Source organism: Camelina sativa, chromosome 5 (genome assembly GCF_000633955.1).
Source record: "Camelina sativa cultivar DH55 chromosome 5, Cs, whole genome shotgun sequence".
Lineage (NCBI taxonomy): Eukaryota > Viridiplantae > Streptophyta > Magnoliopsida > Brassicales > Brassicaceae > Camelina > Camelina sativa.
The window spans coordinates 8,030,051-8,044,271 of record NC_025689.1 but is presented as its reverse complement, the minus strand read 5'-3'; the positions used below and the strand labels follow the sequence as shown (position 1 = coordinate 8,044,271).

Below are 14,221 nucleotides of genomic sequence, written 5' to 3'. Positions count from 1 at the left end.
CCTATGACAATCATCAAGAATTACTAAAAATAACTTCACCAAAACAAAAGAGAGCGAGAACAACATCACTTGTGATTAGCAAAATAAGATTTGACAATATATGATGGTGTTTATCTTATTCAAATAGAACTACTGACATAATAACTTCATAACCCTGAGTGAGATCGTAAACAAAGAGCAGCACTTGTGAAAAAAACAAGCAAACTAAGTTTTGTGATGGCGTTAAAATCTTTCCACCATCATACAAACAACTACTTGGGTAATCGTATTTACCACATAAAAGTTAGTAGCCGCAACAGTTCTTTCATTCCTTGCTCCCATTTCTTCCCTGAAACAAAGAAACATCACTCATCATCATCACTTAAGTAACTAATCTATACAGAAGAACAGTAAGGAGAATTCATAAAAAAAAACACTTACTTTGGATCAGTAACACAATGCAGCTACCAAGAAGATTTCTTAATTCCCATCAAAGCACCTTTAGATGCTAATCCACGGAAAACGATTCGAGAAACCCTAAACAGCTCAGTCACAGAACGAGACCGACCTGTAAACACACAACGGTTTCTGATTCGCGCAAAGGCACTGTTCCTTGGCAATTTCGATAGCTTATAACGATTCTTGTCTCTCATTTCGCTTGGAAGATCCGGATCTTTGCAAAACGCCTTGTATAGCTTTCTCCTCAGTTCGAGTCTAGCAGCTAGCAATCTACGTCTGTGATCCGCACTGTTTCGCTTCACTCCTTGCTCCGTTCCGCTGTGCTTCGGTCCCGATTTCATAAGCGTCGTCGTGAAGAGTCTACCTTGGATTTGACCGAGATTGTTCGGATGGTTAACCACTGATCGGCATAACAGCCCCGAAGATGCGAAATGCGATTGGGAGAAAGATCGTTGGCAATAGGAAGATACGTTGAGTAGGACTCCTCGGAGATTCGCCATTTGATTCAGGAGATTTGTGGGGGAAACGCCGCGGCGGAAATGGTTTAGGGTTCTCTCAGTGAAGATGAAGAAGAAAAGCAAATTCAGATTCTTCTGACGACGATGACTTTTTGGGCCTATTTTTAATTCTATTCGGCCCACTAAAATCCCGTAATAATATCTACATTATTCTACTTTAATAAGCCTTTCTATATAGTGTTTCAGACATGGATGATACTTTTTATAACCATTGTGGAAGCTTCAACTTGTATTTTGATTATTAATACATATATTGGATTTGGGGATCTAATCTATACTATTAATTGGGGAGTACACTTAGGGTTAAAAAAACAATAAAACCAATATGCCATATAATGCCCCTACGAAATAAAAAAAGAAAGAACAAAGAAAAAAATATTTGAGGGCAAAGAGGTAATATAATTAAATAGAAACACGCGGATCTTTAAATAACCCGGTTTTCCCTTATTCGGATCTTGAATTGTAACTTTCATTTCCAAACATAGGCGCCCGCCGATATCTGTAATCAAAATCAAATTCAAAAAATAATTTTGGAAATGAATAATTTGATTAACATAATAAATTCTACATTTCAACCCCGAAAATCTTCCCTGCCATACAATACAGTTTTTAGAAACTAATCACAATTAAAATCGTTTAAACATCAATTATTAAATTAAAATCCCAAATCAAGAATATTAAAAACCCGAATCTTAATCATTTCCAAAACTAAAAAAATCAGATTTTGTGTACCTATTTAAAAAAAAGTATCAACATAAACTACGCTAGATTAGGAAAGAATCTCATAATCAAATCCTATATATACCATAAAAGGTGGAGCGAGTAACAGAGAACTTATTTCATCATTCAATTTTAGAAAGAAAAAAAAATATCAAAAACTGGAACAATGGGTATATTACCTAACATGTATTCAAAAATATTTTAGATTTCCAAATACACATAAATAATTCTGCAAATTTAAGGTGACAATAAATTTTGAATCTTATTCATTACAGATTTAGGCAAGTTTTAAATATATTGTAGCTAAATTAGAGTAACATTTTAAAATTGTATCAACTAAAATATTCATATCCTCTAAATTTTAGCAACTAACACTGATTTAATAGTTAGATATTATGTAAAAAAAATATACTACCATATCTCATCTTCATCATCGAATAAGCATATTCTAGAATTATACCATTTCACCAAACTACCTCCATTAGTTCTATAAATACAGACATCTACTCAAGAACAAACACAACACTTCACAAAAAAAAAAAACTCGATTTCAAAGTAAGTAAGTTTATTTCTCTTTATTCTCAAGCATTGTTTATCAATATATTAAACTAATTATGTCACTATTGTCAATATATGAAACAGGATGAAGAAGAAAAAGATTTTATTGGTCCAAGTATTAAACGGTGCTCCTCAAATATCTAATACAAGGAGGCCTACAACATTTCATCACAACTCTCAAACCCGAAATTCACAAGGAGTTCTACCAATATCAATAATTATATTCCACATAGTGCAGTTTTTCACATTTCTTCTCAAGAAATTAGAAGCTTACTTGGATCACGCCGAGGACCATATAAGACTCATCCAATAACTCTAATCTTTACTCCTGCAAGTAATGAGTTTTTAAAGGTGAGACCTTTTTTTCCATTTGTTTGCACTATAACGACGAACTGTACAACCATTTCTATAAGGGCTTATTTTATTACAGTACAAATAGATTCATACTCTTTCCCTAGACAAGATAAAGCACCAAATATTTTTTCATGTTCATTGAGAGGAGAACCAATAGAGTCAAATTGATCACAGAGATATTTGATTGCAACCACATATGTAGCCATAGTCTTGCTTTAACTTATTTGTTTTACTCTTTACTAATCCAAAAACAATGTTGTGAAGAAAAATAAATCAGATGTTTATAATTTGTGTTGGTTGTTTGGCAACAAGAACATCATTTAGTTTACTATCAGAAAGAACAATAAGTTAATCTATTGGATTGATTATAATAGATGCATTGTTTTGACCCCAAATAAAAAGAGATGCCTTAGAGGGAAGGAGATTACCATTTTTTGCATGTTTAGAGTTAATAAATCAAGAGAAATATCCTAAAATAGCACTAAATCAAGTTTTATGGACAATTGTAGCACACTTCATAAATTTCTAAAAATAACACTATTTAACACATTATTATATTTAAAATTAATTTTTAGAATTTGTTTTTTTATGTGTTGGTATGAGATTCTGAGAATCTGGAAATTAACAAAGACCACGGGTTAGATGAACAAAGAGTTAATGGTGAAAAACAACTTCATTTCCTCTCTATACTTGAGGCAAGTTTGAAACAAACTTTTGGAAATTCAGCTTCAAAATCAAAATTACCTCACCCCAAGAAATTAGCAGGACAGACTTCATCAACCAAAGCGATCAAATCATTTAAACTTTTTTGCACCTTCTTCAAATCGGATCTGGCTAAAAACTATAAAAAGTGATAAAATTATAATTATATATCTCTTATATCTTAATCAAAACATTCACACAACGGAGACAAAGCATCGATTCAAAAATTCGATCTCACCAAAGGTTATAGAAGGTAGCGACGACAACAACGCAAGACCAAGTGTCTCCGGAAGTCGAACTATCCCTCACGTTCTCATATGCAAACACGCTCCCATGGTGGTAATCGTACTCGGAAAGATTCCATGGTAAGCGTGAAACTCGGTTTCTTCGTGGGTCACAGGAGAATAAAAAGAAGACGAAGGGAGAGAATCAGGAAGAGACATGCATGTCTTGAATCAAATCGATGAGATTCAGAAGAAATACAGAAGAAGGAAGAGGAAAAGAGACTAAGGAAGAGATAAATGTCTCTGATTTTTTTAATAGAAAAACAATGTCTCTGTTTTATTTTTTTTGTTTTCTTTTTTAAATAACGTTATTATGATTTTTTGTCCCTTTTAATACTCAACATTGTCATTTTTCCTTTTTTTTAAGTCATTTGGTTTCTTCATAATAATCTTCACCCCGTAATTTAGAATTTGGAAATTTATAATAACTTGTGTATAGATTAATAACTATAAATTAACATAATAGACTTAAAATAAATTAATACTTACAATCATATATGTAACATGATTTTTTCTTCAAATTATATAGCCTAAGTGCCTAACAATGTTCAAAATAACAATTAAAGGCACTAAAATTAAAGTGTGTTCCATTATAGATGAACCATACATAAAATAACAAGAATAAAGAATTCAATTAATTTTGTAATATATTATTATATCATATAATATATAAATATACTATAATTTATCTTTGTGTTTTTACAAAACGCAGGACTTCAGTAATTTTTGCTTCCATCCCATCCTGTTTCCAATCGGGAATAAAATTTTGTCTTATATCGAAAATGTCCTATATCAAGAATCTCCCATATTGGGAATGTGTTGTTTTAACTATATTCAATTCTCAAAACCTATCGAGGTGTATTTGTGCAGCTTGATATATTAGGTCATCCCATTCAAGAAGTTTAATTTTTTTGATGATTTTTATCTGATTTAATAGTATACGAGTTTAATAAAAATCTAACGGTTACTAATTTGGTTCAAGTTTGATCCGTATATAACTGGATTAAAATTTTGTAGTGAAATCATAATTATTTCAAATATTCACAAATTTACTAAAACCAAACCAATTTAAATAATTATATTAAATTATTTACAAACATAATCCCGCACGTATGTGCGGGTCCGCACCTAGTCCCCCTTTTAAAGAGAAGTACACAACTTAAGTTTTGTAGACTTTATAAAAAATATAAATGGTTACAAATGCATACTAATAGGTTATATATCGGATATACTTAACCCTATACATTTCATAAGATAATTTTTGTATATAGATAATAAATAATAAATCCATAAATCGTGGAGTATATAGATAATAAATAATAAATCCATAAATTGTGGAGCAAATATATCACGAAGATCACAACATAGTTATTTCAAATTATCACCTTTTTAATAAAAAAGAAATACACAACATAGTTTATATTATTTATATTATAATATAAAATATAGAGAAGTACACAACATAGTTTATATTATAGTGATTAAATTATATTATTTAATTTAAAATTATAATCGCGGAGATATTTCAAATGATCTCTTTTTAATAAAAAAGAAGTACACAACATAGTTTTTATGGACTTTATATTTTTAATAAATTATAAATGGTTACAAATAGGTTATAGATAGGTTATAGATTAATTCATATATTAATGGTTACACCTAAATATTGGGTGCAATCTTAATTGGAGATATTCCAAATTGATAATTGATATATTAATGGTAACAAATAAAATCATGGATCTTCCAAACTGTATTTTCAGAAGATTTTACTCCTATATCAAGTTGTTTCCAAAGATCTTTAAACACAATATTACAAATTTACGTTCCACAGATTTTACTGATAAACCATAACGTTCAATAAAATTTGGACCGTGCTAGAGCACAGATTGAATTTTGTTTTTATATTATAATTTTAAGACTTACATACTCAAGCATTAAATTTTTATATACTCTAGCACGAAAGCTGCTGGACACAATCTAGCACGGATTAATAATTTTATATACTCTAACACGGGTTAAAATTAACAATATAAGACTTACATAATATATTTACATTCCATGAATAATATTTACAATAAAAATTGTTTGCATGAGTTGCATCCAAATAATATTATAAACAATTACATATATAATATTTTAAAAATAATAAGATGTATTTCAACCCGTGCTGTAGCATAGGTCTAAATCTAGTTTGATATATTATATCAAGAGTATCATTATTTATGTATTTAAATCTTGGTTAATATATAAAACCATTTTTTTGAAATTATTGAGGTCTAGCTTCCGTCGTTTTATCTTTGATTAACGTCGATCTTCTTTTGTTTCCATCTTCGATTTCTAGCTTGAGAGACTCCATCACTTTCTTGAACTCATGGAATGTGATTTGTTCAATCTCACATTCTTCTGAGCTACCAGGCCATTGTAGACTAATTTGAATCTCTTTGAACTTGTTGAATGTCTCCTCGACTTGCTTCATAGGATCACCTCGAAGGTAATGGATTATAGTCTGAGAGATAAACGACAATATTTCACACAATAAGCAAAACTGAAAAATATATTGAATTTAATTAGATATTATACTATATGTGACTTGCCTGGTAAAGAGGACGTCTTGCATCTGTAATGACTTCATCCTCTAGACACTTACATCTTTTAGCCTCATCCATGTTACCCTATTAAAAAAGTTATTTTATAGATGGTAAAAAAATCATGTATGTGAGAAATGTAAGTTATAGAGAGCATGCAAACCAAGTAGATCAACATCTCAACAAGCAACATCTCAATCTCATAAGCCTCATGACCTTTCCTTTCCTTTCTTGCTTTCTCTAGTGCTTTCTTTAATATCTCCACTCCTTTTGCTTCTTTTCCACTCATTTCCATCTTCACAATGTCTCTCTGGCAAGAGGGAGATGAAATAAGGTTTATATATGAACAACCCGAACAAAGAAAAAATGGTTTATATTATGAATTGTACCTGAAGCATCCCAAAGTCAGGATGTTCCTCGGAAAGTAATGCTTCAAACTCAATCTCAGCATTGGCAAGTGAAGAAGTATCAGCTCGATATGAGTGCAAATCAAGTAACCTCTGCAATGCTAATTTTCCTCCTCGAATAGCCCCCACTGAAACAGATCTTGAGAGACTTTTCTTATCTCTTGCTGAAGAAGCCTCCTTACCAAAGCTTTTCACCTTATCATCTCCTTTTTGTTCTCCAACGCTTTTACCAATCTTTTTTCTGCTAATATCTCGACCACTTTTATCATCTTTCTTTCTCCATAAACCACGATTTATGTAGTTCCAAGCGACGTATGCACCAGCAAGGATGAATACAGGTGCAACTGCTGCTCCATACTTGGTCTTCATGCTCAACTTGTTCTTGGACTGATTCACCATATACGTACCTAAATTATATATGTTTGTCTGATTCAGTGTGTTTTAGAATATATGTCAAATATTAAAAAATTTCCTCTGGAAAGTTGTTTTTATATACACAATGAAAATTTGATTGCAAGTGGAAGAGGAAAGCAATCAAGTTATTCTAATGTTAGTCTTGTATCATAGGTAAAGAAGTTATTATACTTTAACCGAGGAGACACGAACAACGAATCTAACGCCATATTGGAATTTCCAAATGTTTTAAACTATAGAAAAGAATAATATTTTCTGAGCCTAATATAATGAAAACTCACTAATTGATCTTCAAAATGTACTATACGCTTGATCAAAAGTCTCTAGAATATATCTTACAATTTCGAAATAGAAAGGATACCAAAACAGTGCCTATGTACGTACTTGCTTGTTTAAGCAAAATCTTTGATGCCTTTTTGTCAAACTGAAGTTACTTCTGTCTGGAGCAACAATTTGATGCTTTCCTTCACAAACCCTAAGTCTCTCAGATATACTATGCATGTAAAGAAACTAACAAAAACAAAAAATCAATTACCTAATAACACAAAATCAACCAGTGCAATAAAAATCCATTTTTGTTTTTACTCTTAGGAAAAATGGCTTCTACATTTCTTCTAGGCCATAGTCAGAAACTCACACTTCCTTTCTCTAATTTTTTCACCTCCACACACAAACCAGTTCTCAGATCTCAAACCCCTTATTTTGGTATTCCTTCCAATGTCGGTCAAAGCAGCCGTTTGTTCATCAGATCACCACCAATCACGATGGCCAAATCAGACAGCAAAACTGATAATAATCACGATGATAAAAAGCAATTAACGCCACTAAAAGTGGCGGCGGGAGCATCCCTAGCACTTGCTTGCGCCTTAAGTATCTTCGGCTTTAAGATAAAGAATGTGAGCTACTCTGCCGCCGCAGCTGCGCATCCAAGCGCCGCCGACATGATCATATCCGGGAAGCCGAGCTCAGCCGTATCCGCTGCTTCCGATATGAATCCTTTGCCAGCTAAGTTCGCATTGCGGTCTCTCTTTGAAGTGAGCTCAATGCTTGCTTCGGCTAAACCCATTCCTTCTCAAAGACCATTCAGTCTCCAAAAGCTCCCTTCTTTGCCTTCAAAAGAAGATATTGATTTCATTAAGGTACAATCTGCAAAACATATAAATATTCTATCCAATATTTTAGTGTCACGTCATGATCCTCTAAATTTCTACGACTAGGTAGGAGTTGTGTTGGACCAATACAAACGAATTATTCGGTTTTGTTTTCCTTATCATCCAAAAAATAATACTAAAATTTGAATATAATACTAGTTATTATTAGTTTTGCTTTTGGTATGACGCGTATTCAAGTTGTTTGCTGCCAAATCAAATCTCATAGGGTGCTGTTGTACCCATAGCTAGCATAAAATCAATTTAAATGGAAAAAGTTAAATGATATTAAAAAATGTGGGAAATATAGATGGAGGCGGTACGGAAGATGAAGGAAGGAAAATGTGAGGAGGCGGTGCAGCTCCTTCGTGACGCAAACATGCGATACAAAAACGAGCCTGAGGCCGACTTCAACGTGCAGATGGCTCTTGTTGAGATTTTAATATTGCTGGTATTTTTCTATTATTATTTTTCTGTTGTCAATAGTATAATCTTTTATGCCTGCAACGTACTGTTCTAAAATGCAATCTCAAGTTTCAAAAACACTGTTGTTCATGATTTAATGGTTTAGTGTATTTGGACGATATTCCAGGAAAGGTATCAAGAAGCTGCTGAGTATAGTTGTCTAAATGACGACAATGCCCAGATTTCTGATGTACGAATCCCTCTTTATAAGGTTTGTGAACATTTTTATATTACTTTAACAAAATAAAAATAAATAAATAAGATCTTTAATTATAATTATTATTCTTGTACAAAAGTAAAATCCTATACTATATACTTGTTAATGTCGGTACAGGCAATTATATACACGATGCTAGACAAAGACACGGAAGCCAAGCAGTGTTGGAAAGAGTTCAGAAAATCTATTGGTGAAGGATTTGACCCTTTCAGCTTCGAAGAATGATTATTTCACTAGAATTTTATTGGGTAAACATAATTACTAATCTATGAAAACATTTTACCACCAGCGGCTAGTGAGTGGCGAATAATTTTTTTAAATGTTCCAGTGGTAGATAAACTTCATTAATTCTGACGCATATCATCAGATTGTTGCACTCGGTCACGCTGAATTTGATTTAATGCAAAATATCTCAAGAACATTTTACGAACGTAATTGGGCAATGTAATTTTAAAGGAGAGCTAGAGATAACTCTTTAATAAAATTGTTTGAAAGCGGTAAGATAACCAACAATTTCGTGGACTGGTCAGTTTTGTTGGCGTTATTAATTAGCACAGTTATTATATATGCTCGACTTCTAAAAAAATGGTCGTAAATATAAAGTTCGCCTATGATTCCGAATATTTATCTTGCATGGTTATGCTTCTCAAATATTGGGTGGACAATTTTCAGTTATGTTTTACTAGTTTTATGAAAACTAAAGTTTATATATATAGCTCAATAATATATACATAAAAGACTAGTGTCATTAAACAAAAAAAGTTACCGACATTTTATAATTGAAAATGAATCACAAAGTTTGGGCTTGATTCGGTGATTCCTTGGTATTGGTGAGTATTCATCCACCACATGAATCATCATTCTGCTATCAAAAGTTAGCTTTTAAAGATCATGTTCGTATAAGATCCATTGTAGTATATAAAGGGCTACATACATAGCTCAATCTTTATGGACATTTAATATAGTAACATTTAATAAAAATGAGCCACACGGTTTGGGCTTGATTCGGTGAATATTCTTGGAAATGGTGAGCATTGATCACCACATGAATCAATCTGCTATAAAAAATTATTATTTTTACATCATTTTATTATAAGTTCCATTGTATAAAGCAAACCACGTATCCATATGCATTTCCGAGGTATAAGTGTGTCACCGCCGAAATAGATTCTAGCAGAATATAGTTTTAAATAGTATATAGTATAAGTAACTTAGTACTAATACGAAACAAAATTGAGTGATCGATGTCCCGATGGCATGCTTCACCGGTTCACCCAATAATCCGACAGAAACACACTGGAAATAAATATAGTGTCTCCACGTATGAAAAAGGACAAAGCATGCTAATAATAGAAACGCGCACTCGCACGTACCAAGTAGACGCGACGAAGTAGGTTGTGCGCTACATCACAACCACGTGACGTTAAAATTTGTTCAGTTTTCGAACGACTCAGCGTGGTTCAAAACAGTACACTTATCATCTTCGTCGGACGTGTCAATAAGGGATCTTTGCAAAAATATCATAAACAAATCATCCAAAATAATTCGACGTCGACGGAATCTTATAAAATACTAAAACATATAGGATAGGATATATAAACTCTGACGACAATATCTTACCTCAAACTCTAATTAAATAACAAAATTCATGCATATGTACATGACGTAAAGCTGAAGTTTGAAAACTACGTTGTACTGTACAAACGTACTTGGACTAGACGCTCCCTAGACCTCCACATGTCAAATTAGCATGATCATCTTTTGTGAAAAAACTTTCTGTAATTTTGTTTTCTTCTATTTCTGATGAAGCAATCTTCTTCGTATAGCAATTAATTATTTCCAAAACACGTGGCACTGAATAGAGATGTCTAAAACTGTTTTAATGTTTATAATACTCCATAAAAAAACTATTTATAATTTATATGGTAATAAATTTGAGTAAAAATGACATTTGTGGTACACATTGATCCCACGTAATTTCTCTCCATTTCTTATTCTATATATGGGAAATATATAGACCAAAGTATTCTCATCAAATATGAGTTGAAACAATTAAAAACATATATCCTCACAATTGGTAAACATATATCCTCATGAAAATAATGATGCTCTAATTAAGATTTCAATAAAATATATTATGACAATAAATGAATAATTAATTTTAGATTAGTACGTAATTGGTCTAAAAATAAGTTTTATGATTGTGTTTGGAACATAATCTCATATTCAAATAATTATTAAGATTTTATTAAAACTAATATTGATTACACTGGTTCATTAAAAAAATCCATTACATGATCTTTGTCCTAAAATATGAGATTTGGAATATATAAATATTATGCATTCAATTTACTTTAATATTATTGCAAGGTAATATTTGATTTTGATTTTGCATGATCTTTGTCCTAAAATATGAGATTTTAATATATAAATATTATGCATTCCATTTAAAATTTGATTTTGATACTCAAAGTAGTACTATGATATAATATTAATTATAATTGTTTATATTTTTTTCTAAATATATACCTTAAAGAAATTAAATTCTAAAGATTCAATTCATTATGATAGTTATCATTCTTTCTAAAGAGTGCAAATACTCCATTAATTAGCTGTTAGTATAGATTCTGAACTCTCCTTTGCATTTTTCTTTCATACTAGATTTTAACCCGCGGTACACCGTGTGTATAGAAATTTATTATAATTTGTATTTTATATTGTATTTGTTATTTAATTATTAGATGTTTTATAAATAGAGAAATAACTAAATTTTCTGGTCATTTATACGGCTAACTGTTTATATTAATTTTTTAACCCGCAATATATTTTCATGATTTTTTATTTGTTATATTTAGTTTGTTTTGTTTACTGTTTAAGATTTTATTTGGATTTTTAGTTATTATAACAAAAAATAAAAGATCTAAATACATAATAAGCCATTATACTCACATTGTTCCTAATGATTTAATTATTTTACACAATCTTAGTTAAAATCTACTTGATTTTATATATCAAATATTCTAATATTAATAGTGTTGAAAATAATAAAATGAGAATTTAACCCGTGTTAGCATAAATTTAATGATATTTTATTAATTCCAACATATCCTCTTTATAACTCATCTACTATATAACCATATTATATAGTATTTTGAACTTTTTAATTACATATTCGTAATATTTTAAAATTTTATTAAGTTTCTATATATATTAATTATAATATTTAAATAAATGTGAATTGAAGTTCTTCTTACGTTAAGAATCAAAGCTCACATGTATTGGAAAACAAAATGGGAATCAAAATGTTGTTTTCTTTGTTAATTTGAAAATGATTCAGAGATAGAATATCTTCATAGTTTGTGTTTCCATATTGATTTTGTTGTAATTTTTTTAGTTGGAAAGAAATGTAAAAAATTTAGGAAACAAAATCTGAAGTAATGCTATTTTTGGAAATAATTTAGAGATTAACTTTGTAAATAAGTATAAATAAAAGGGTTGAACCCAAAATGTACTTAAAAAATGTATATATAGATAGATCATTTTTCTTTCATACCGAAGACTCAATTTCAAATCTGTATATGTTATTAGCGGAGTATAAAATCAGTAATGTACGGAGAACAATAAAATTTGTAGAATAGTAACTAATCAAAGAAAATATTCTTTTTTCCAACAAACTCTACAAATTTTTTTTTTCTTTTTTAAGATATATTCAAAAAAAACAAAAATCTGCTTCCTTACAAGCCGACTCCTACACACAGTACACACAACAACAAGCGACTATAAATTAGTGCTAAGAAAACACTCTTTTCACCAAAGTTCTTTCTCTATTTAAATTCCTTACTTCCTTCTGATCTTCAACAATCTTTTCTTTTTATTTAATCTTCAGATCATAAAAAATCAAAAAGAAGTAAACCATGGTAATTATGGTACAGCCAGCTAACGTGTATGGTAACCCAAAATGCAAACCGAGTCCGGTTATAATCCCTGTTATAGACTTAACCGACTCAGATGCCAAAACCCAAATCGTCAAGGCATGCGAGGAGTTCGGGTTCTTCAAAGTCATCAACCATGGTGTACGACCCGAACTTTTGACACTGTTGGAACAAGAAGCCAGCAAGTTCTTTGCTTTGCCTCTCTCTCTCAAAGAAAAGGCTGGTCCGCCCGACCCGTTTGGTTACGGTAGTAAACGTATTGGACCCAATGGTGACGTCGGCTGTATTGAGTATATTCTCCTCAATGCTAATCTTACCCTTATGTCTCACAAAACCGCCGACGTTTTCCGGCAAACTCCTCCAGTTTTCAGGTAAACCAAAACCTTTTTTTATATTATAAAACAGAGAGAGATCCCCTGTTGGGTTCTGTTCTTAAACTGACATATTTGAGTTGCAACAGAGAGATGGTGGAAGAGTATATGAAAGATATGAGGGGAATGACGAGTAAAGTTCTTGAGATGGTAGAGGAAGAGCTAAAGATAGAGCCGAAGGAGAAGCTGAGCAAGCTTGTTAAGGTGAAGGAAAGTGATTCGTGTCTGAGGATGAACCATTATCCGGAGAAGGAAGAGACTCCAACCAAGGAAGAGATTGGGTTCGGTGAGCACACGGATCCACAGTTGATATCACTGCTAAGATCTAACGACACAGAGGGTTTACATTGCAGGTCCTCCTTTGAGCGAGAAGATTGCACCATTGTCATGCCTCGTCCCAAATCAAGATGATTGGCGTTATAGAGAGTTTACTTGGGCTCAATACAAGTCATCTGCTTACAAGACTAAACTTGGTGAATATAGGCTTGGTCTATTTGAGAAACAACTTCCATTTTCCCTATCCGATGTTTGAGGAGCTATAAGTATATCTGTTTTTTTTTTTTTTTTTTTNAATTAAGCATTTCTTTTAGAGTAAGTCCCAACAACAAGAAAAACATAATAGAAAATAAATAAGTTTTTTCCAATTATTTATTTATTATTATTATTTTTTAGTTTCATCACAAAAAAAAAAAAAATCTCAAAGTTTCGTCTATTGAGAGGCCCATATCGACCTAATTAGACATTTTTTTATTAGTGTTGTTTACAAAAATAATGTTGCTGGGTCGAATATCATAATTTTTTTAATAAGCCTATCTAATAAAGCCAAGTCCATTATCTCAGACGCACACTCGTGACTCGTCGTAATCAGGAAGCTGTGATTGGTAAATTATTTGGATTTCAAGTTGTTGTTTTCACATACTTATAAGTAAAACATTTTTGTTTCGTGTGAAATGGGCACCAAGAATATAAAAAAAAAAAAGGAAACGAGAAAGAGGCAAGTAAGTAGCCAAGCACGTCTTAAGTGTGTCCGGGTTCTATGGTTATGGCGTAACGCGTAACCGATGAATCCTTTTAGCTGGTCCTATTATTAAAAGCAAGCATGTATCCC

At 31.5% G+C, this 14,221-nt stretch overlaps 4 protein-coding genes and 1 long non-coding RNA gene across 5 annotated transcripts; 2 read left to right on the top strand and 3 right to left on the bottom strand.

Annotated features, from left to right (window-relative positions):
- On the bottom strand, positions 53-1,031 carry LOC109133070 (ribosomal protein S14, mitochondrial-like). Its single transcript, XM_019245775.1, has 2 exons — positions 421-1,031; positions 53-328 (listed from the first exon to the last, which is right to left on the bottom strand). The coding sequence occupies exon 1, from the start codon at positions 936-938 to the stop codon at positions 444-446; it is 495 nt and encodes a 164-aa protein (XP_019101320.1). The 5' UTR covers positions 939-1,031; the 3' UTR covers positions 53-328; positions 421-443.
- LOC109133071 lies at positions 2,434-3,830 on the bottom strand. The gene is made up of 3 exons (XR_002037943.1): positions 3,529-3,830; positions 3,333-3,429; positions 2,434-2,562 (listed from the first exon to the last, which is right to left on the bottom strand). It is a non-coding gene; the product is annotated as an uncharacterized LOC109133071 (long non-coding RNA).
- Positions 5,656-7,096, bottom strand: LOC104786107. The gene is made up of 4 exons (XM_010511439.2): positions 6,549-7,096; positions 6,323-6,469; positions 6,169-6,246; positions 5,656-6,080 (listed from the first exon to the last, which is right to left on the bottom strand). The coding sequence occupies exons 1-4, from the start codon at positions 6,963-6,965 to the stop codon at positions 5,841-5,843; spliced, it is 882 nt and encodes a 293-aa protein (XP_010509741.1). The 5' UTR covers positions 6,966-7,096; the 3' UTR covers positions 5,656-5,840.
- On the top strand, positions 7,270-9,281 carry LOC104786106. Its single transcript, XM_010511438.2, has 4 exons — positions 7,270-8,119; positions 8,439-8,579; positions 8,721-8,804; positions 8,928-9,281. Exons 1-4 carry the CDS (start codon positions 7,577-7,579, stop codon positions 9,033-9,035), a joined length of 876 nt encoding a protein of 291 aa, XP_010509740.1. The 5' UTR covers positions 7,270-7,576; the 3' UTR covers positions 9,036-9,281.
- Positions 12,672-13,524, top strand: LOC104788997 (gibberellin 2-beta-dioxygenase 3-like). The gene is made up of 2 exons (XM_010514753.2): positions 12,672-13,113; positions 13,203-13,524. The coding sequence occupies exons 1-2, from the start codon at positions 12,725-12,727 to the stop codon at positions 13,522-13,524; spliced, it is 711 nt and encodes a 236-aa protein (XP_010513055.1). The 5' UTR covers positions 12,672-12,724.

What these genes read in the sequence shown, in the direction of transcription:
- LOC104788997 (XM_010514753.2), top strand. Translation starts at nt 12,725, where the DNA reads ATGGTAATTATGGTACAGCCAGCTAACGTGTATGGTAACCCAAAATGC. An exon ending in CAAACTCCTCCAGTTTTCAG is followed by an intron (nt 13,114 to 13,202) that starts GTAAACCAAAAC and finishes GAGTTGCAACAG; the next exon opens with AGAGATGGTGGAAGAGTATA.
- LOC104786106 (XM_010511438.2), top strand. Translation starts at nt 7,577, where the DNA reads ATGGCTTCTACATTTCTTCTAGGCCATAGTCAGAAACTCACACTTCCT. An exon ending in AAGATATTGATTTCATTAAG is followed by an intron (nt 8,120 to 8,438) that starts GTACAATCTGCA and finishes TGGGAAATATAG; the next exon opens with ATGGAGGCGGTACGGAAGAT. An exon ending in TACGAATCCCTCTTTATAAG is followed by an intron (nt 8,805 to 8,927) that starts GTTTGTGAACAT and finishes ATGTCGGTACAG; the next exon opens with GCAATTATATACACGATGCT.
- LOC109133070 (XM_019245775.1), bottom strand. Translation starts at nt 938, where the DNA reads ATGGCGAATCTCCGAGGAGTCCTACTCAACGTATCTTCCTATTGCCAA.
- LOC104786107 (XM_010511439.2), bottom strand. Translation starts at nt 6,965, where the DNA reads ATGGTGAATCAGTCCAAGAACAAGTTGAGCATGAAGACCAAGTATGGA. An exon ending in TTGAGATGTTGATCTACTTG is followed by an intron (nt 6,247 to 6,322) that starts GTTTGCATGCTC and finishes CTTTTTTAATAG; the next exon opens with GGTAACATGGATGAGGCTAA. An exon ending in CAAGACGTCCTCTTTACCAG is followed by an intron (nt 6,081 to 6,168) that starts GCAAGTCACATA and finishes TTTATCTCTCAG; the next exon opens with ACTATAATCCATTACCTTCG.